Here is a 21,268-nt window from a genome sequence, read left to right on the forward strand (position 1 = left end):
CTTCCGGTGACGAGGAAGAATTGGCACATGGAAATAAGCGTCCTGGAGGTCGATGGTGGTCATAAAGTCGTCCTTGCAGAGAAGACGTAAGATCTCCATCAGCGTGAGCATGCGGAAGGACTGTTACTTCAGTTATTTGTTCAGTGCCCGTAAATCGAGAATTGGACGCCAGTCGCCTGTCTTCTTGAGGATGAGGAAAAAACAGGAATAAAATCCCATTCCCCTCTGAGACTTGGAAACCACTTTGATGGCACCCTTCTGAATCATGATGTAAATCTGCTGGAAAAGGTGCGGAGGTGCGCAGGAGGCGGATCAGTTGGAGGAGTGTGAGGAGGAAATTTTACAAACTCCAAGGCATGGCCCTTTGATACAATGCCCAACACCCAACGGTCCGAGTTGATTGAGGACCATTGAGAAAAGAACAGGGAGATTCGACCTCCAACCTTGCATTTTGGAAGTGGAACCCCTATAGGAAGATTTTCCACGATACGATTTGGAAGTTTGCTGGTGTGAGGACTGCTGCTGCTGGTTGCAATACTGTTGATTTCCCTGGCCATAGGAGCGGTATTGATTCGATCCTCCACGAATAGAAGAGGTGGTGCCACGTCCGCGAGCACCACGAAAGGGCTGTTTGCGGAACTGTAAAGTGCCCAAGGAGCGAGCTGTTTCGATATCTTTCTTCATCGTCTGCAGCGCCTCATCGACGGGCGGCCTGGGGGACTACTGAATCTGGTTTAGGCTGCGCCACCAGGCAAGCTGGAGAACCCTGGGGTGCCTTATACTTTTTCTCCAATTGAGGTAGTTGTGCATGGATGGAATTCGGCATTAGCATCAACTTGACTCCTTCATTCCATATGAAGTCGATGATTGGGACAGTCCGAACTTGTTTGAAAGGTTGACTCTTAAAGTCATACAAGAAGCAGTCCTCTTCCCTTTGAACCATAGGAAGTTTAAAGCAGAGTGCCGCCTTATCCATGAGTTGGTGGAAACCTGCAATGTCAACAGGAGGGGAATCCCCCGGAGTTGCAGGAGGTGAGGACGGCGTTTGAATCTGGTAATCGTCCCAGTCTTGCATATCGCCATCACCATCAGTTTCATAGTCCTGCAGCTCACCATCCTCTCTGTCCGGGCGAAGAATACTATCGTCGTCTTCATACACTGTAGCATGGACCTGAATAGAGGTCTTAGTAGGAGCAGGCGGCGGTTCCGGTTGCGGCTGCGGAACAGCGGTAGGAGGTGGTGCAGGCACAGGTGCCAGTTGCGGCATCGGAACAGCAGTAGAAGGTGGTACAGGCGCAGGTGCCGTAGGCAGAGGCGAACCATGACGAGATGGCGAAAAATGCCTGTTGTAATCCTCTAGCATATACTGAATATTGGAAGTGAGGGAAAGAGGAATTGATGCCGTCGGAATCTGAGTGGACGGCTCTTCCTCCTGAGAATACGAGTCCTCATGATCATCCCCATAGTCCTGACACTTTATGACTAGTTCAGAAGGGCTACGTGCTGCCCGGAAATGATCATCCTTTTCGTCCTCTGCTGCATGCTCAGAACCTGTCGCAAACAGGGGCGACGGGGGCTGCGTGTCACGTGAAATGTCAAGCTGTTCCAGAGGCACTTGGCGACGTTGGTGCAAAGGGTCGGCGGAGGAAACACCAGACCCGGATGATGGAATCCGCACCAGAGGCAAGGATGCAAAGGATGATGGCACCACCGTTGATGAAATAGTCGTTGAAGCCGTCGACGAGGACTGGACAGACTTCGGCGAAGCCGTCGACGGAGCCACCGCGGAAAGAGCCACTGCCGACGGAACCACCGCCAACAGAGCCACTGTCGACGGAACCACCGCCGACGGAACCACCGCCGACGGAACCACCGCCGACGGGGTCGTCAACGAGGCAGTCATCGACAAAACCGCCGTCGACCGAACATTCGTCGACGGAGTGGCCGACGACGAGGAGGCCTTCTTCACAACTCTCGTCGATGTAGATCCCGATGACGACGAGAGACTCTTATTCGACGTCGAGGCGATAGGAATCGTCGAGGAGACAGTTTTAAAACTGAGGCACACCGTCGACATAGACGCCGTCGACGCAGCCACCGTCGACGAACCAGAAGCCGAAGTCGTCGTCACTGTTGTCGTCAACGAGCCGGAGACTGCAGATCTCGTCGTCGGGACGATCGTAGACGCTCCCGTTGACGATTTTACACGTTTTAAGGTGGAAACGTGCTTAGAAGAAGCCGTAGACGCCTGAGAGCCAGATCTCGGGGGCGTCGGCATAGCAGGAGGAGATGGGGGACACCGCAGGAGCCTTCAAGAGTAAGAGTTTCTTCTTCAAGAAGGGAGAAGGTAAATCCTGCACACTGCTACGCTTTGAGGCGGCTTTAGAAGTACCTGACACCAGGCTTTCTGCGTCAGAAAGAGCTGAATCCTTGTCCTTCAGCCTTTGTAACCAGAGGAGGAGGCGACCCTCCATATCCTTTAAGGTCTTGGTGGAGAAAGTCCTGCAGATTTTACATTTGCCTACCTCATGGTCAGGATAGAGGCAGTATATACATTTCTTGTGGGGGTCTTCAGAATAAAGTCTCAACTTTCCACAAGAAGAACAAGGTCTAAACAAAGACTTCTTACTTGAAGACACTGTAGAAAGTACTGGAAAACCAGAGAAAAGTAGAAAACTGAGCAGAGCTCAGGGAGACTCCCTTCACACGACGTGCGGTAGAAAATCTGAGGGCCTGAGCCTCTGAGGAGAAGGTTCTGGAGGGGTGCTTGCGCCTGATTGGCTGTAGTTTGGACTAACATGATGACAGGGATATGTTGCAGATGTTTTCTCTCTTGCCATGTATTCCTATGTGGAAATTATGACCTGGTATTTGCAACTATTTCTAGTGTGTATTTTTATGTGTTATGTTTTTACATACATATTTTATTGGGATTTTATTGCTATTTTATTTTACCGTGGGGCTCCCACTTCGACGACGGGGAATATTCAAGCATGTGAATCTATGAAAGACACCCTAATACTGGAGAACTATATCTACCTACTGGCGACAGCCAGAAGGTGATATATATGTAAAAACATATACATACACACACTTACCTTACCAATACTTACCATGTGTGGTTAAGGAACAAAGAAATATCTGAGTAGTAAAGGCATGCATGGTAAAGCATTGTAAAGGCTGTTTACTGCCTTTGTGGCACAGTCCACCAATATCAGAGCTCCTTAAATCCTTGGAACTGACCCCCACCCAGAAACCCATAACACACCAATGAGAACTCCCCTGTTAGATTCTCAATTGGCCTCTGAAACGCTCAATCTCTCCAACAATCTTTCTCTAGAGCTCCAAAACCCCCAGCACCTCGCTTTCCACATACCCCTTTAGCAGAGTCTCTCTTTCTCTCCCAGAGCCCCTTCCAAGAGTGCCTCTTAGAGTTAAGCAGTGATACTGTGTTTTAATGCAGCTGTTTTTACTGGTATTCTTCCAAATGTGAAGCACATTCAGTCATCTGATGTCCTGCAGTTTTAAAGCATCTGCATTGCCAAAGTGTGTCACACTACGCCAAAGTTGGAAGAGCTGTACAGCTGAATCTTGCAGTTTCCAAAATCTTCACACTGATATTGGCATTACAGATCAAAATTGTTTAATTACACAACGACCATTATACGTTATTCTAAGGAAGTCATTAAATACACTATAGTACAATTATCTAAAAAGGTATTGGTCTTTCAGTTTATAAATCTATCAAAGATGCCTTTGATACCTTTGGGTAACATTCTATTGATTTCATGGACCTCTGATGTAATTCTGCTCAGTACAAAATTGTCAATGTTGGGCTTGTGAGTCTCAAGAACACCTGCCCTCTGTTCTTTATGGATAATCTTTTCTTCAATGCATTAAAGGTGGTGCGGCTTACTGACCCTCCATTGCAGGTTGAGGGACGCTTCGCTGCTTGTGTTCACACTGATATTATATTGTAGAGTACAAGGGAACCCAATTTTTGATCAGTCAGGGGCCTGGGAGCCAACTTATTTTGAGAGACAGTGGTCCCTGAGTAAACAAAGAGTAGAGAAGAAATCAATATAGCCCCAATTAGTACTATATTTTAGCCGTTATCCAGCCGGATAACGACAATTTAAGATGCCAATAAATGAAATAAGCTAATCATGCGAATTAATTACAGTGGGACACAAGCCTGTATCCATGAACTCACATAACAAAGGAAAACAGAAATGCTCAGGCAGCATGTAGTTGTCTGTATCGGGTAATCACAATTAAAAAAAAAACATTTGCAGAAAGGTCACCTTTACACATAATATAACATAAAAATCACTGTGTATAAGGTTGACAACTTGTCAACGGCGTTCCAATCCTTTACAAAGAGATATCGGATCATCAGGACATTATAGATTAGATGCCTGAAAACAATTGCCTGTCATTACTCGTGTCTGGCTGGAGGGCACAAAGCAATGCTGGCAAGTAGGAAATGTAGCCAAGTGATACAATGATCACTTTCTGCAAATGTCTTTGTTTTATTGTGATTACCCAATACAGACAACTACATGTTGACGGAGCCTTTTCTGTCCATTGTCTCTCACACTGATATTATAAGCATAAAATAAACAACTAAATGCATCTTTTTCGTTCATGCAGCGCAGGAGGCGGTCCGCTGCATGCTTTCAGCTGAGGGGCGAGGGAAAGTTTGGGGGAGGAGGGCAGAGATCCCACCTTAGCTAATGTTATGCAAAAGTAGACTTGTAAATGAAGAGGTCAAAAGAACAAAATTGATTGAACAGTTTTCAATGTTTGATAGTCCCAGCCGCACACTGTGTGTGCCTATATATTTTGATGGAACAGGAATGTCCCCTGCATGATGTACATTTGCGTCCCTGCCATGCGTGCCTAAACTCCATACCTGTGATCCTAATTTTTGGTCATGTCACATCCTTATCCCGGGACCCTACATGGACTTAGGTCAGCTCTTTTTACAATGGTAGGCTCTGGACCTAGTTCTGAACCAGAAGGGGCGAACCCTCGTAATGAGAGGGGACTACCATCCGCGTTGAGGGTTTTATGTATTGAGCACAGTGGTGGCAGCATACTGTGTTCATGAATTGTATGGATAGGCTCCTTGCCTGTGAAACTTAAATGCGCGCGTACAAGCCCTTTCATCTAAAGTTCTGCTGCTCACAATGAACCCAGAATCCTGAACTCGACGTTGTGTCGTTGTGTGCATTTTTGTGTGCACTCTATATGGGATAGAGTGGCGTGCACACGTGATACAGGCCTGGGGGTTCCATTTTGGATTACAGGATACAGATAAGGTTGCCTTCTCCAGAGAGCATATGTGTATGCTGACATCTCCTAAATGGAAAAGGGGGCAGATGCTATGCTGAGAAAAAAGGAGACAGGCTTTCTTTAGGAAAGCCAGTGTTGTTTCCAATCCATTGAGCTGTAAATGACTCTGATTGCAGCTGCTGTTAGGGAGATGGTAGAAGGTGCAGGATGAAGCATGCAGTGTCTGTTATTAGGGAAATGAGTCCTTTAAAGTGACAGAGACTCTTGTCTTTCTTGATGATCTCTGTGATGAGGGGTGTGAATAGCTAGGTGCAGCCTGCTTTCGTCTCTTTGTTCTTCTATGGTGAGCACTCCACATGGAGACTGTCCTGCTGGGCAGAGCATCCCTGCAGACAGAGGCCAGACCTGGAAGGTGACCTGGCCAGGACACTTAATGGAATCAGTTAACGTCTTTTTCCCTTTTGAGTCTGACATTGAATACAAATCCTTTCTGTGAAGTAGGTGTAAAGATGGGAGCTCAAGATCCATCGTTAAAACCGTTATTGTGGTCTTTTGAACCGAGGAGGGGTACTCGGCGACTACTACGCAGCCAAGGGTTGGAGACACACTTACAGCCAACTACCCATGGGTAAGGGAACATCGCTTGGAGCCTAATCCGAAGGAGGAATTACTAGACTGACCTGGGTGCCAAGATATCCTGCCTGTGAGCGAGGGAAGGAAACGCCAACCTGCAGGAGGAGCGGCTCATGGAGAGGAATGCTGTAACTGACTATGGCGTAGGATCCGTCTGATTTTAACTCACTAAGCAAGTTCACCGAAAGCCCTGTGGTACTGCCAGATTTAGCAGTGAGACCTTCGTGATATCTCCCCGTTGTAGCCGCCAGACACCAGGAGCGGTGTGCCTGTGTGGTATGCCTGATGCTGGGATAAGGGCACGCGGGTGGGCGGTGTGCCCCATAACTGGTCTGTGTGACCACAACACTGCCAAATGTACCAGTCCTGAAGATTAATTGACCCGACAGGTGCCCTAGGGGTGCCTCACGAAGAATAGAGGCCATCCCCTCAAGGCACTGGGTTCCGAAGATAGTGTCAGGCTCCCACCATCTTGAAGAATAGTCATCTGGAGGTGTATAATTTTCTAGTAAAAACATCAACTACTCACCAGAGAATTGGAGTGAGCCGTGCCACGAGTCAAGTACCCACCACGGAGCAGGAGAGAGCCGCGATCTACAGTCTGTCACCCGGAAAAGGGCCCCAGACAGAAGTCTCCACTCCAGCCACGGCCCACTGAGGGACGTGCTGCGTGGCCATCTACCGCACAGTCACTCGGAAGACTGCTAATTGCTGAATAAATTCTTCTCTCTGGCGGTGAGATCCTGCTGCTGCGGAAGGGCTGAAGTTACCTTGCACTGCCACTATGAGCTTGGTGAGAGATTGAACAGGCCGAGGCCTGAAAGACTGGGTGCTAAGACTAGATGAAGAAGGGGGGTTGGGGTGGGAGTATGAGCTGCACTCACCGATCTAACTCAAACGCTGAACCTATGGGAGGGGTGCCCAGAGACAGGGGACCTACGCAGGACACTTGGAGGACTAGCCGGCAGAAGAAGCCTTTAAAGCCCAAAGACTCTCACCTGTGATCTGAGTATTCATGCATAATTGTTTGTGTAGTGGAATTAAATGGTTTCTATGTGTCAAAGTACATCTCTTTATAGTACTGGTTTGGATATTTATCTTATAGCACTGCTGGGGGGGGAGATTGATTCTTGTGACTGCTTATCTCGCTACCACTGACAGTCAACGGCGGAAAGGGTTGTTCTTGGCCAAACTTCCAGAGGCATAATACAACAGACCACAGGACAGCAGTGTTAAAAGGCTTAACCCCTTTGTTTGTATGACGGAACAATGGATGCGATACATCGCAAGTCTTAACAACGCAGTCTTTACCACAACCGTGTCTTTACCATGAATGTCTTTACAAACAATTTTGCTGTAATGGCCTGGTAAAGGCATATGCGTGGTAAAGGATGCACCCCAGACCCCCACCCTCAGCCCTACAACCTGGCCTCCTGCCCTAAAACCAGTCCCCAGGCTTAAAAACTACCCCTACCCCAGCACTTAAAACACACCAGCCTCCCACCCTGAGCTTGAAAACCAGCCCCTAGCCCTAAAACCTACCCCGAACCCCCGCCCTAAGCCCAAATCCTGTCCCCCAGCCCTGAAAACTACCCCGACCCAACACCCACTCTGAGCCCTAAAACCTGGCCCCAAGCCCTAAAAACTACCGTGTCCCCAGTCCTAGTAACACCTCAGGCCCCCACCCTGAGTCCTAAAACCGGCCACCAGCCCTGGAAACTATTGCGACCCAACCCTAAAAATAGAAAACTACTCACCAAATCCTTCCAGTTCCCCAAATCTCCATTGGGCGGAAGTTCCTCTCCAACACCGCCCATTCCTCTTTCGTGTAGAGAGCTGACTGCCTTTACCACACATATGCCTTTACAATGAAAATTGCTGTAAAGGCATGCGTAGTAAAGGAGTATGCATGTTAAAGGCATATGCGGGAGAAAGGCAAGAGTGGTAACGCTTGTGTTGGAACGGCACACATGGTTGCGACCGGATCAAGGGCAGTGACAACTTGCGGGGCTGAATACAGTGCTTGAAATGGAAATATAAAAGTGCAGGGCCTCACTATCTCAAAGTACTCGTTTTCTATTGAGAAGAGCTGAAACTCTCCCCATGAAAGTATTGCACCTCTAACAGGAAGTGGGTACACTCCCTTTCACAGTTATGAGGTGACGGTACTCAGTACCTGTGCATTTAAAACACAGGGAGGGTTAGCTTTCCTACTGTTCTCCATCAGATAGGATCTCGATCAAGGCGGCAGGCTTTTCTACCTATCATATTGGACTATCGTGTCTATAGATGGTAGCCAGTGATGAAATAGGAATTTGTCTAGGACTTTGTGACAGGTGTGTATTTATACGGTTGTTTCATCCACTTCATGTGGCTGGCCATCCAGTGACCTTCCTCTAGAGTGAGAAAGAGGGGTTGGGTTGGAGGAAGTACACACTGCAGAGGGCACACTGGTGGATGGGGTAGAGATTGGGTTGATCATTTGCCGTGGGGTACCGGACATAACAAAAGAGATGAGAGGCAAGTGGTGGTATGCCCAATGAATACGGTCTCTTTTGGAAACTAGGGAGTTTTTTTTTACATATAATTTTGGCTAGGTACAGAGGCCCTTGCCACATTCAATCAGCAGTTTGGCTACTGTTCATCTCTGGAGTCAAGCCATCAAGCCTGGCTTCTTCACTATATGGCTTTTGTCAAGTCTGTGTTGGCAAGAGGCAGATGATGTGGGTGGCGGTAGGAGTACATGCTGGTGTAACCAAATAAATACGTACAGAGCACAGCACCATCTCCAGTGGAAGTGCAGTGGAAACGAGAGATCTACAAATGATGTTCTGCTACTAGATTAACTGCGGGTGGTGCCAAGTTTCTACTGAAGAGCCTCATTCCTACCCAGTGGCCTTCTTCCAATGATTATCAGTTAAAATCGGCTCAGGCTTCTCACTATTTTATTTTATTAATAGAGAAGGAGCCTGGTCCATTGAAAGTACATCATTACCCCGAAAACAAGCAAAGAAGCTGAACATAAATAGGAGGTGGCAAAGCAGAGAGGCACACTACAGTACATTAAAAGAAAAAACAGGTTTAAGTGAATTCCTAAAGCTGAGATGCTTGCGCTGCTCACGAACATACAGAGGTAAGTTGTTCTATATATTAGGCTCGAGATGCCACAGTAACTTCAGGGGCGGCCTTAGGAATGTGCAAGCTGTGCACCTGCACAGGGCCACCAAATCCCAGGGGCCACCACACCAATATATATCCTTAATATAATAATCCTCTGAGGATGGATACATCTTTGTGTGGTGGCTCCTGGCAGGGATTTGGTAGCCTCTGGCTCTGTTCCACTTCCAAACACCCTGACCCCCCCCTCTTCACTGGACTCCGTGCTCCGCCCCGCCCGGACCCCCTCTTCCGGGGCCCCCTACCTACGCTCCCTGCCCAGGGCCACCATGAGCCTAGAGCCGCCCCTGGTAACTTTCACCAGAACGTACAAGTTTACAGCGTGAAACATATAGCAGTGGTTATGAGCCGCAGCCTAAAGATCAAGAAGTAGGGTATTTTGGAAAACTGTCTTTAAGATATGATTTCCCTGGCCCATAACAAAATCCTGTGTATAAATAAGGGACTTTGAAATGAAACCTCAGTTTCCCTGGAAGCCAATCTATCTGTAATCTGGCCATTGATACATGATAATATTTCTCAGCTCCTTCTTGGCAGCAAAATTCTGAATCTGATAGAATTACGCACTCGGGAAGAGCCAGGTAGAATACATTACAATATTTCTTCTGGGATATTGGCTCGTTTGTATTTTGCATGGTGGGCTTGAGGGACGAACTGAATGCCCAGTAGATCGTGTGATAATTCAAAGCAAGATGAAGAACATGCAATGATTTGCTCTTGTAGGGCAATAAAACTATCAACCCACGGGCCCAGAGGCTTCGACTTTAATGCTGGTTTAGGGAATGTGCTCAAATTAGATGGACAGATAGTTTCCTGCCAACCCAGTTTATCTCTACAAACAAGAAAAATTTCATGTTTCTCTCATTCAGTTTTAGCAAGGAGTCAGTATAGTTTTGGTCTAAATGCACATCTATCCATTTTATAGTCACTCTCTGTTTTTTACGTCGAGCCTAGTGCAGCGCGCGCATGCGCTGCTCTAGGAAAACGACTTCTTGGAATCGCTCTGGGCTTTCCACACGCATCTTGAGTGTGGTTTTTTTTTTCGTTGGTCTTTGCGTGTGCCTTTTTAAAAAGGACATCACGCAATTGGTCAAAGGCATCTGCATGTATCCGCCCACGGCCAAAGCAGCGGGTATGAGCAGGGGTTATCTGTTCTACCATCTGTTTTTATTTAGCGCGGCGCGCACCACTCGCGTGCTTATGTTCCTTTGTTTTCCCCTTCCTTGGGTCCACACAACTTGTTCCTCTTTCTAACCACTCTTTATGGTTGTACGTGTACTGAGAATGCAGTACCTTAGCAAGGCTGCCCTCTGTCCTAGTGCAAGCAGGGAACAGGGTTTCATAGCTGCTGGTTAGATGGTAAAGTAAACTAATAAGCGTATAGTCAGGTCCTTGTTCCGCCTGGCCCCGGTGCACTGCACCATCGATAGCTACATCCGAAAGATGCTGCTCAGTCAATCCTTCTTATCCCTTTGTTGTCTCCCATCTCTCCCTTTTCTTTACATCCTGCCCTCTGACTCTCCTCCCCATTCACCTGCCCTCCCCCTTTCCCGCCTCGTCCCCCGCTCTCCTGACCACCTTGCCCCATCGCTTTTCACGGCGGCTTCTCAGCATGCACAGCAAACCTCCGCAGCTGAGCTAATACACATTTTTCTCGGGTGACAGGCGCGGCCTATCCATGCATTGCGTATTGCTAATATTTGTCAGTGTGCTGCTGCGCACTTGAGGAATGAATGCGCACTGCCGTGCCGCCGGGGCCGCCGTCCTGAGTCGCAGTCAGCAACGGAAACAATTAGAATAGGGTTTTTGTTTATCAGAGGGCTCTTAACCGAGGACCAAATGCTTCCTTCTAACAGTTTATACAACGTGATGTAAATGTTATTAAACGTGGTACTCAGCCTTGTGATTCTGCTGTGAAAAGGGTGCGTTTCAAGGCGCCTAATGGTAGGCCGCTTGGCACGGAGAGCTCGCTGGAGTAACGGTAGTGAGAGCAACTGTCTTTTTAACCCTGATGACAACACGGGATCGAACGCTTGCATCACGCTTAGCACCTCAGCAGCCGCCTTCTAGGTTTCACTTCTTCTACATGCCTTATGACCCTACAGACCAGGTTATCGCTGCAGTGTCAAAAGGGCAGTCAAAAGAGTACCATCTGCTATCTCTAAATGATGTCCATTATGATGGTAAAGGGACACACACCCAGGACTCTAGAGAAGAGATTTTGTGACGGCAGGTGAAGAAGGAAAGGTGGAGTCAGTGTATTGGGGTGTTGCAGTGATAAACCTACCTGTAAGGAGTATTTAAGGATCTTGACTTTCATTATGAAATATGTAGGGCGGTGTCCGAGGTTCCTCAGGTACAGTTCAGACTCCTTGGAACACTGTCTTGGAGTCTTGTAAGAGACTAGCACCCGCTTCGTAAAGTGTTTTTCATACTTAATTTAATACTAAAATATACCAGCTACCGATAAAACGGTGTTTGTGTCCACTGGACTCTTCATGGCATTCTAAAGGAGCAAGTCACTTTTTTTTGCATCCAAATCAATAGCATTATTTTCAACAATGTATTAAAGCTTATCAAACCTCTTCAATGATTTGGGTGAAGTCAAAGTATGAACATGCGGATGTTTTCCAGCAGGCACATAACCAAACGAGCTATGTTGCAGGTCAGTGTGTCCTGCAAGTTGCACATGCAATAACCACATAACCTCACTGAGCTGTCTTAGTAAGCTCTGTGTGTATAGATTTACACGCAGTGCTGAGCAAAAGACACAATATTGCAACCAAGCTGCAAAACTGTGATAGTAAGTTGCATGGTAAAAAAAAATATATATACCTACGGTTGAGCACATACACTGGGTCGAGTCTCTGTGTCGGCTCAACATTCTGTGATTCTAAGCATGTCACTTAATTTTCCTGCGCCTACAGAAAATATTAATTGGCATAGCCAATAGGTCTCGCCTTTGGGACCTTATAAGTGTTTAGCCATGCAACAGTTGATGTTGTTGCACCAAGGATATTGTGCTGCATAACTAAATACGTATAAGGTCCCAAAAGCGAGACCTATTGGCTATGCCAATGCTTGTTCTAGAGCTGCTTTCACTCATCTCAAATCTGCCCTCTCCCATCCTGTGTCCCACCTCATTTCAGATCCTTCTTTAAATGTTCCAAAACAATTCAAGGCCTTCTCCTCCCCTCTGTCCATTACACCCCCAGTTTTTGCATCCTTCTGAATTACCATCTCATATCTACTATTTTCCTACATACCCCTTACAATTACGGTTTGTTTAATAATATTGAAAATGTATTATCTCTCTAGTTTGTACAACGTTGTATCCTTTGTACAGCGGATAAGAGAAATCACCATATTTTTTTTTGTAGTTGTAAAATATGAATTATGCAACAAACATCACTATGTGTTGCTGGACGATCACGGAATAAATGCAAGACCTACTGGAGGCCGCAGAGTGGAGTGCCGGGCTAGAGGTCCTGAGAGGCAGCCCGGGAGTGGCAGGGGCCGATAGACTGAGGCAGGGCCTGAGGCAGCAGAGGCCGTTGTGATCTGGGGGCCCAGATAATTGAGTGTTGCCTGCAGACTGAGCCTTCCCTTGCGAGGTCGCCTGGGAAATGCGATTGGAGCCCGGGCCGAGGGTGGTGAGCAATGAAGAAGCCGCTTGCAATGGGGCAGCGAGAGACTTAAGCACCCTGCATTCCTGCGGGCACCAGAGGAGAGTGGTGCGGATGTCCCCCTCTCCCCCAATTGCAGCCTCCAGTGGGGCATTACCCAGTCTTGCAGCGAGCAGGCCCCAGTGTATGCCAACTCGCTGGGCATAGCAAATATGGTCAGCAGGGCCGGGTGAGAAGTGCAGGTACTGAAATCCACCCCTGGGGGACCCTCACCCAATTGATGTCTCACCTACGCAAGCCACAGGAGAGGATCCTGCAGCAAACAAGTGGGTCGACCAAGAGGGACCTTCTTTAAGGGCTCGGGTCCCCCCTTTTGCCTCAGGAGGCTGGGGCTACTAAAAGTGTATGGAGTTGGGGGGGGGGGGCATGAGGAGGTGTGGTGGACAGGAGAGGTAGCGGTGCGGCCAATGAGTTTCAGGGCAGTGCACAGGACTCTGAAATGAACTCACCGCCCCTGGCCAAGGATAAAGGATAAAGACCCCCTGGAGGCCCACACAGCCACTACTTGACAGCAATCAAAGACACTAAAGCAGCACTGGAGCACAAAATTGACACAGTGACCTTGGACATGGGCCTGATACGATAGGACCATAAGAAACTGGCATTGAGGTTTGCTGGGGCGAAGAACTCCCTGGCTAAGGTCACACAGTTGGTAAAAGAAGGGGCGCCCAAGATCGGGCAACTGCAAAAGGCCATGCTGCACCTGATTGATTGCTTGGAGGATGCTGAATCCTGCTCCAGGTGGAATAATGTGTGTCTAATTGGCATCCCTGAAAAAACTGAAGGCCCAAGCGCTGAATTACTTCTTGAGCTCTGCCTACTAGACACAGTGCTGGGCAGATGGGCTTCCAAAATGTACACGCTGGAGCCGGGGGCCCTCCTCTTCGGCCAATGATAGCTAGGCTGCTCAACTATATAAACCATGACCACATTCTGCAGGTGACGCAGTCACATGGCATATGGAAAATCGAAGGCCGCCTGGTGAACATGTATGCGGTCGCATGGCCCGTGGGAAATCGAGGGCAGTTCGGTTAACATGCACCCAGACTATAGAATAGCTATACAAAAGCAAAGGGAGACTTTCCTGTCAGTTAAGTGGCACTAGGCGGGGCCTCAACTTGAAATATGCATTACTATTTCCTGCTAAATTAAGGGTAACTGCCTCTGATATGTCCCATTTCTTCACCACTCCACAAGAAGTATCGAATTAACTGGAGTGGAGGGGCTACCCACTGCCACAGGTGCCCGACTGACAGCCCCTCAAGGTCTGGCAAAAGCACAGCTCAAAACGGACGACACGATGAAAGAATAGATCGACCCCTGCCAAAGATCAGGTGCAGCAGGAACGGTCAAGGGTGGTGCAATAAGTGAAAGAAGGCAATCCCTGGATGGCAGCCCCCAAATGTTCGACACCCCTAGGATCTCCACTGGCTCGGGCCAGCGATGATGGATCAGAGCCAGAGGTTGGGGATGTTGCACCACCGTTTGTATCATCAATGACGGCGGACAAAATTATTCGAAGCTCCAGAACTGGTGATGGCAGATGCAGGGGATGGCAGATGCAGGGGTTGGCAGGTGCAGGGGTTTGCGAATGATGTTGAAGTTGACTATCAGGCCTGCAGGTCTAGTCCTTTACACGTATATCTGTTTTTTAGTTGGTTTATACCGTTGACTCTACCACAAAATGTTACCTGGGAGACAGGTACTTAAGGTCTTGCGAGGCGGGCAGTTAGAAACTCGCAGCACGAGGGGCAGGCAGGAATTTCAGGGGCAAGTTGGGAAGCGAACAGATGCACTTGCAAATGTTGGATAACCCAGAGGGACAAACTATGCCAAATACCAACATGGTCAAATCACAGAAAGTATACACGGCCTCACGCACATCCCTCATGATCCTCTTATAAAATGTTAATGGGTTAGGGCCAAACTGAAGAGGCGAATAGTGCTGAAATATCTAGCAAGGTGTGCCCCGGACCTAGTTTTGCTGCAAAAATCTCCTAACTTATTAGGCAAGAACTGCATATTTCTGAGAAGGGGCTGGAACTCACTCCTGGCTGACTCTGGCTTCATCACAGGCTTTCGGAGTACATGTATTCTGGCACATAAATCACTACCATAGCTTGTGACGCAGACCCAGCTGGATCCGTAGGGGTGCTGTGTGGTAGTGGGTGGTACAAAGCAATGGGAGGAACTTTTGTCGCCTCATGGTACCTTTCCCCATGTTAGCAGACGCTGGGCCTCGAGTCTATGGCTGAATGGCTCACGAAGGTCTCGGAAGAACTCCTGGTGGTGAGTGGAAACTTGAATCTGACCCTCCATGGTTCACTCAACATGGTGACCAGAGGTTGTGGGCCCCCTAGAGAAGATACCAGACTGGCTATATTTCTGACAGCCTTGGGCCTGGCAGATATTTTTGCAGGTGCTGCATCCTAGGGCTTGACAATGCAATCAATGTGCACCTGGACAACTTACCACTCCCGATACACCTTATGAGGCACTGCGATTAGGTCACACATCTACCTAGGGGCATTTCAGATCACACGCCGCTAAGCCTACGGTTGACACAGCTCAATACCTGCATGGCCACGAGCTGTAGCCTGGACCCCTGGATACTGACAGACTGGTCTCCACCAAAATGTTTGCCCAGGATGCGCTGCAATTATACTTTCAGGATAACAAGGGCTCTGTGGTGTCCATGGCCTGTGAGATGTGTATAAAGTGGAAAGAAGCGGTCACCTCATTGCCTATGTTAACTGGGAAGAGAAAATATAGGGACAGAGAGTGGGGCTGGAGGTGAAACTGGAAACATGGGAGGCGTGATATGCCCAGCAACCAGACTCCCACCTCTTGAATAAAAATGACAAGAGAGGAGTACCTCGACCTGCTACAACAGGAGGCACGGGCGCTTTACCGACCTAAACAGCACAAACTGCATGAGGTGGGGAACAAAGCAGGAAAGTTACTGGCATGGCTGTCTCATCAGGAGGCGGGACAGAGATAGATCCATGAAATCCACATGGGGAGAGCCGGAAAGCAACCACGACAGCTGAAATAGCTTAGATTTTTGCTGACTTCCTGAAAGACCTGTACTCCTCGAAAATGGAACTGGGGTATGCAAAGACCTGGACCTGTTTGTCCAAGATATCTCTGTCCTCCGTTTGGATCAAAAGACGGCTAGGTCTCTCGAGGGAGACATTCAGGAGGGCGAGATTGCCGGCGTCCTGATCCAATTGTAATAAGGGAAGACACCGGGCCCGAACAGGCTACCCCCTGAGTTCTTTAAATGCTTCCAACACCAAGTGGTTACACCAATTCGGGATATGTTACACAAGGCCCGAGAAGCAGGGGAACTTCCCCGCTACCATCAACAGGCACACATTGTCCTAATCCACAAATCAGGGAAAACCCTGAGTGCTGCTCTTCGTACAGGCCCATCTCTCTTAACATAGAGACGAAAATACTTGCAAAGGTCTTGGCGACCCGGCTGTTGACGGTAATCCACATGATTGCAGCACCAAACTAATCTGGATACATGCCTTACAGATTGACCAGAAATAAACTGAGACGGCTATTTGGCTGCCTAACACATGAGAGGCATATACGTGAGCCGGCCACAATCCTGGCGTTTGACTCCCTTGAATGGCCCTACATGATGGCACCCTTAGAGTGCATGGACTTTGGTCCCTCCTTACATGGTTGGGGGCAACTTCTCTACAGCAGACCCACTGTGAGAGTGAGGGTCAGTGGCACACTGTCAGGCGAGTTCACACTGGGGAGAGGGACGAGACCAGGATACCCCCTCTCACCTCTCCTCTTAGTGATAGCACAAGAATAATTTGCTAATTAGATCCAGGGAGATGCACTTCTCAGCGGACTGTACTTGGACCTCGACTGGGAACACGTGGCCTTGCTATATGCAGACGACGTGCTCTTGTACCTCGCAGAACCAGAAGCCTCAATCGATAGGCTACTAGAGATCTTTGCAGTTTTCGGTCCGTTTTCAGGACATAAACTGGGGTCTTCTATTGTGCTTCTTACCGCTAGAGGGATGGCGACTGTGAGAGGGCTAGAGATGTCAAATACACAAAAAGGAAAATGTGTTCCAATATTTCTGACTCTACGTCACTAGAAACCAACATCTTTTCTTTGATTCTTACCTACACAGAATCCTAGCGGAATATAAGCGAGACGTGTGCCACTGGAGTAGGCTACCTATATCCCTACTGGGCCGTGAAGCCTGATACAAAATGATATATTTCCCTAAATTTATATATGCACTTCAGAACTCTCTCTTCCTGGTCCCCTAACGTTTTTTTAAACAAGTGGTAGACATCACCAGTCTCCTCTTGTGGGTCGGGGAGCCCCACGGAAAACATTACGACACTAACCCAGAAGGTTTTAGATGGCGATATAGCCCTACTAAACACATGTCTCTACTACTGGGCGACCCAACTGGTGGTAATAAACAAACTTGTGTTTGTAAAACAGCCTGAGCCCATGCTGTTTGTGGATGGGAGGGCCATGGATTCTCTGGGATGTGCTATATGGTAGGGGGGAGACTGGGCTCCTTACCAACTCCCACAGCGATAGTGATCCAAACATGGAGAGAGGCCAATAACAAGATGGGCTAGAGTGGCAAAAAGACACTGAAAATACCTTTGTGCGATGCAGCGACCTTAGCCCCGCTACAGCGGGTGGAGAGTCGATGGAAGTGGAACCTCCTGGGGATATCAAAATTGGGGGACCTTTGGACGGAGACAGAAATGTTGCCCTTTGAGGAACTCCATACACAGTATGAACTCATGAGCGTCCAATTCCTGCGATATCTACAGGTTAGGCACATCCTTTTGAAATACATTCACATCAGAAGAAGTACCTGACAAAAGCCCCCTAGAATATAGAATGATGGGATTCCCATTACACCAACACACTATAATAACACAGGTGTACAGGACACTGTTGGCCAACACCTCGCCCCCACTGAGGGTACTGCGGGGCACATGGGATGGAGATTTAGGGGTCAGCGATGCATGTAGGTACCCTTGCGAGGTCGCCATTAGAGGCTGGTTCCAACTTATCCAGCTCAAAATCCTTCACAGATCATACTACACTAGGACGCAATGGATAAGGCCTCATCAGATTGGTTCCTGAGGGGGTGTGTACAGCGAGGCACTCTAAGGTACACAGTGCGAGACTGCTCGAAGTTGAGATGCCTTTTGGAGGGGTGTCCAAAACAGAATACAGCAGGCATTTGAATAGCTGCTGGAACTAGGCCACAAAGCGCTACTGTTGGGAATCTGGGGATAGCAAACATATGACAGATATACTCATATTTAACAACATCGCCTTAAAGGTGCCCAGACGGAATGTGGTCCAATTAGGGGTGGCAGCTATGTGCCAACAATAGACAGATGTGAAGCAAATATGGACTGGTGCATGAGAGCTGAGCGACATATCTACAAGGCCAGAGCGTACCCAAGTAAATTCACCAAGATATGGGGCTCCTGGCAGGGACTATTAGAGGACACGGATTAAGTGGTATACCCATGCAATTCGAGAACTGGTCCATATTTGATCTGATTTCTATTTTTGTAAAGTGTGACAAATTCTCAGAGGCATCTTGGTACTAACGTCCATAAGGGCTGTTCTACTGAGGGCTAATCATCTGAGGTGTCTATCAAGGATTACAGAGACGGGATCTGCTGGAATAACAGTGGTAATGTATGGAGACTACAGAGCATCCACTTGAATCCTGAGGGCCCATAGGGTAAAAGAGATGTGTAGAACTTTGGAAAATAACAACTTTTCTTTTGACTCGGTTGGCCAGCATCTTATTGGGGGAGGGAGGTGGGAGGAGTGGGTAGACAGTGAATTCATATGTTGTTACTATGTTTCTGTATGTACTACCCAATGGAAAAACTTTGAATAAAAAGAGTTGTTTAAATAAAAAAAAAAAGAATAGATATTTGGGGTTTGCATCCTTCAGTTCCAGATACCATGCTTAAAAAGCCTTTGGTTCATTATCAGAACCTTAGGAACCATTGTGAACTCTTCCCCAGTGAAGAACGTTCTCCTCACAGCACCGTTCCAGGCTTCTCAGGCAGGTAATATCACGGATACCATAATTTTCCCAGGGTAAGGAAAATTTCCATTGAACCAGAAGCAAGCCTCTTTGAATTTCCAACTGCAAGAAGCCTTCGTGGTTCAGACCTGCAAACTTCCATCTGGGGAGCTCAGTGGGGGAAATACGCTTTTCTTTTCACTTGAATAGCTGAGCAATCCTATGTAGTCTTAGACCACAATGTAGCCATAGGGACTTCAGGATAAATTGGTTCCATCTTCATCAACAACACGAAGATGATAAACAAATTGTAAAGAGAACCGTCGACCACTGTATCCTTGCAATCTAAACAAGACACGCATTTCAGATTCCAGTAATCTAAGAAATACACATGTTTACGGCAGCTCATGAGGCAGCTGCAACCAAACAAATTTTATGGTGACCACTTGACTTCATGTCATCAGGGACAATACTTCCAGGCCTGCACTTTTCACCTACAAATCACTGCTATAATGAATGTGTGTCAGTCTAATTAGTACCCTGGAAAACAACCAAGAATGCAACATCCAAATGACATTAGGATGACACACAAAAGGCAAGGAATGGCAACCATATCCATGATGACAAGATGTGAGGTGGCCATCCTAATTAACTGGTGAAAGCGACTTTACGGCAAATTTGGAAACTTTTTATATTTCTAGCTAGTACCACTAGCATTGGATAATGTTATGCTTGAATCGTGGGCTCAGAAGAGTGCAGAGTAGAAAAAACTTTGATTGAGGTTTGCAATGGATGTATCCCACAGCCTCAAAGAGAGGTGCACACTAAGGAGGGTGTGGCCACGCGCAGTAATGCTGTGGCATATTTTTTAAAACATGGTTCTCGAGTCCCACCACTAGAGGCAGTACATTCAAAACCGTGGGTCCATGAAGAAAGTCTGGTTACATCCAACCGGAGGGCCTTGATTAAGCTTACGTAAGCACAGCAGCATTATGATCAACGAACGCAGATTGGGCCTTTTGTCAATGAGAAAACGCCATGATTGTTTTCCCAGCAACAAGGGCCTCGACTCGAACGCTTTCTGGAATTTGTTTCATTTACAAAATATTTTAACATGGATCACAAGAATTAAATCACACGTATCGCATTACCACCCACACCATTCTGTTTTCTTGTGGAAAAACAAGCATAGTATAGAGTTAACATCGCTTTTCAGTAAGGCTTTAAAGACCGCTAAGCTTGTAACAGCCAGAAATCCTCCAAATCTCTGCAAGTATTGAGAGAGAGATCTCTCCACTAAGCTGAGCATTAGCAAAGGAGCCATGTCTTTTTAGATAGTTTATTGGAGAAAAAAAGCCAAGAATCCTTAATCAGCAAATATTTATCATCAGTAGTAGACATAGTTGAAGTATTTGGCAGTTAAACCCGTTTGGCCTATTCACAAAATATTGTCAAAGGAACAAGAAGGAATGTATGGCATACCTCAAACATAACCACTGGTGCGCCTCTCCTCCCAGCTCTATATATATAAGCATTGTATGCACTGCATTAAAATCCCTGTTAGGGAAGTAAACATTTGTAAATCAACCCGAGAAATCCTTTTTTTATCCCACTTAAAAATATTTTCCCAACATTTATTCTTGATGCGCGCCTCCTATGCACACCGGGGTAACTGGAGCTCTTTTCATTTCTGGTACCACTTATGCGTGCTTGAATGTTTGAGAAAATTGCCTAGTTATATCTAAGTTGGTGTTAACTACATTTTACATCAAGTTTGCCTTACAATACTCCTGTCAAAAACCCTTGGTAAAAGCCCAAGTTGACTTGGTACAAAAAGTATTGCATGCATGAATACATTATGCACACTTATTTCAATACACAAAAACAATAGGAAGGATTTTTGTTTTAGAAAAGAGAATATTAAAAGGGGCACCCTGATTTAGTAACAGAGGGAAGTTGACATGTCACTTACAGAAAATGCAGTCTCAGATTGTCATTATGGTGTAAAATATGTCCTCCCATTTCACAGCTGGACAGAGTGGTTCAGAAACAGAAAGAAACTCACAAAAGGATGCTGGACCAGCTTCTGATGGTGGAGCAAGCTCAGAGGCAGACACTGTTCGAGCTAGAAGATGAGAAAAGGAAGCACACCGAGTACATGGACAAAAGCGACGAATTCACCAATCTCCTGGAGCAGGAACGCGAAAGGTAAGGCTACGCGCACCACCAGAAACTAGACCACAGCATCCAGTAACAGGGTCGCTTAGATCCAATTGATATTACTGATTGCAAATCTGCACAAGTAACATTTGCTCCAGCTGTTGGTTGCGCTTTTTTCTTTTTTTTTTTACCCATTTACATCATGTGGTATAGCTGGTGCAAACAGTATTTATGTCACTCTGTCACATTTAGT

The 21,268-nt window shown here is 47.2% G+C and overlaps 2 protein-coding genes across 2 annotated transcripts in view; one reads left to right on the forward strand and one right to left on the reverse strand.

Moving 5' to 3' along the window:
* CMSS1 (cms1 ribosomal small subunit homolog) overlaps positions 1 to 21,268 on the reverse strand; it is a 940,652-nt gene that overhangs the window by 871,908 nt on the left and 47,476 nt on the right. The gene's annotated exons all lie outside the window — the stretch shown is intronic.
* FILIP1L (filamin A interacting protein 1 like) overlaps positions 1 to 21,268 on the forward strand; it is a 739,320-nt gene that overhangs the window by 377,800 nt on the left and 340,252 nt on the right. Inside the window, exon 5 of the mRNA XM_086934449.1 lies at positions 20,885 to 21,063. Coding sequence (XP_086790575.1) covers positions 20,885 to 21,063 — 179 coding nt within the window. The remainder of the gene's footprint in view (positions 1 to 20,884; positions 21,064 to 21,268) is intronic.

This window comes from Lissotriton vulgaris, chromosome 8, assembly GCF_964263255.1.
Source record: "Lissotriton vulgaris chromosome 8, aLisVul1.2, whole genome shotgun sequence".
NCBI lineage: Eukaryota > Metazoa > Chordata > Amphibia > Caudata > Salamandridae > Lissotriton > Lissotriton vulgaris.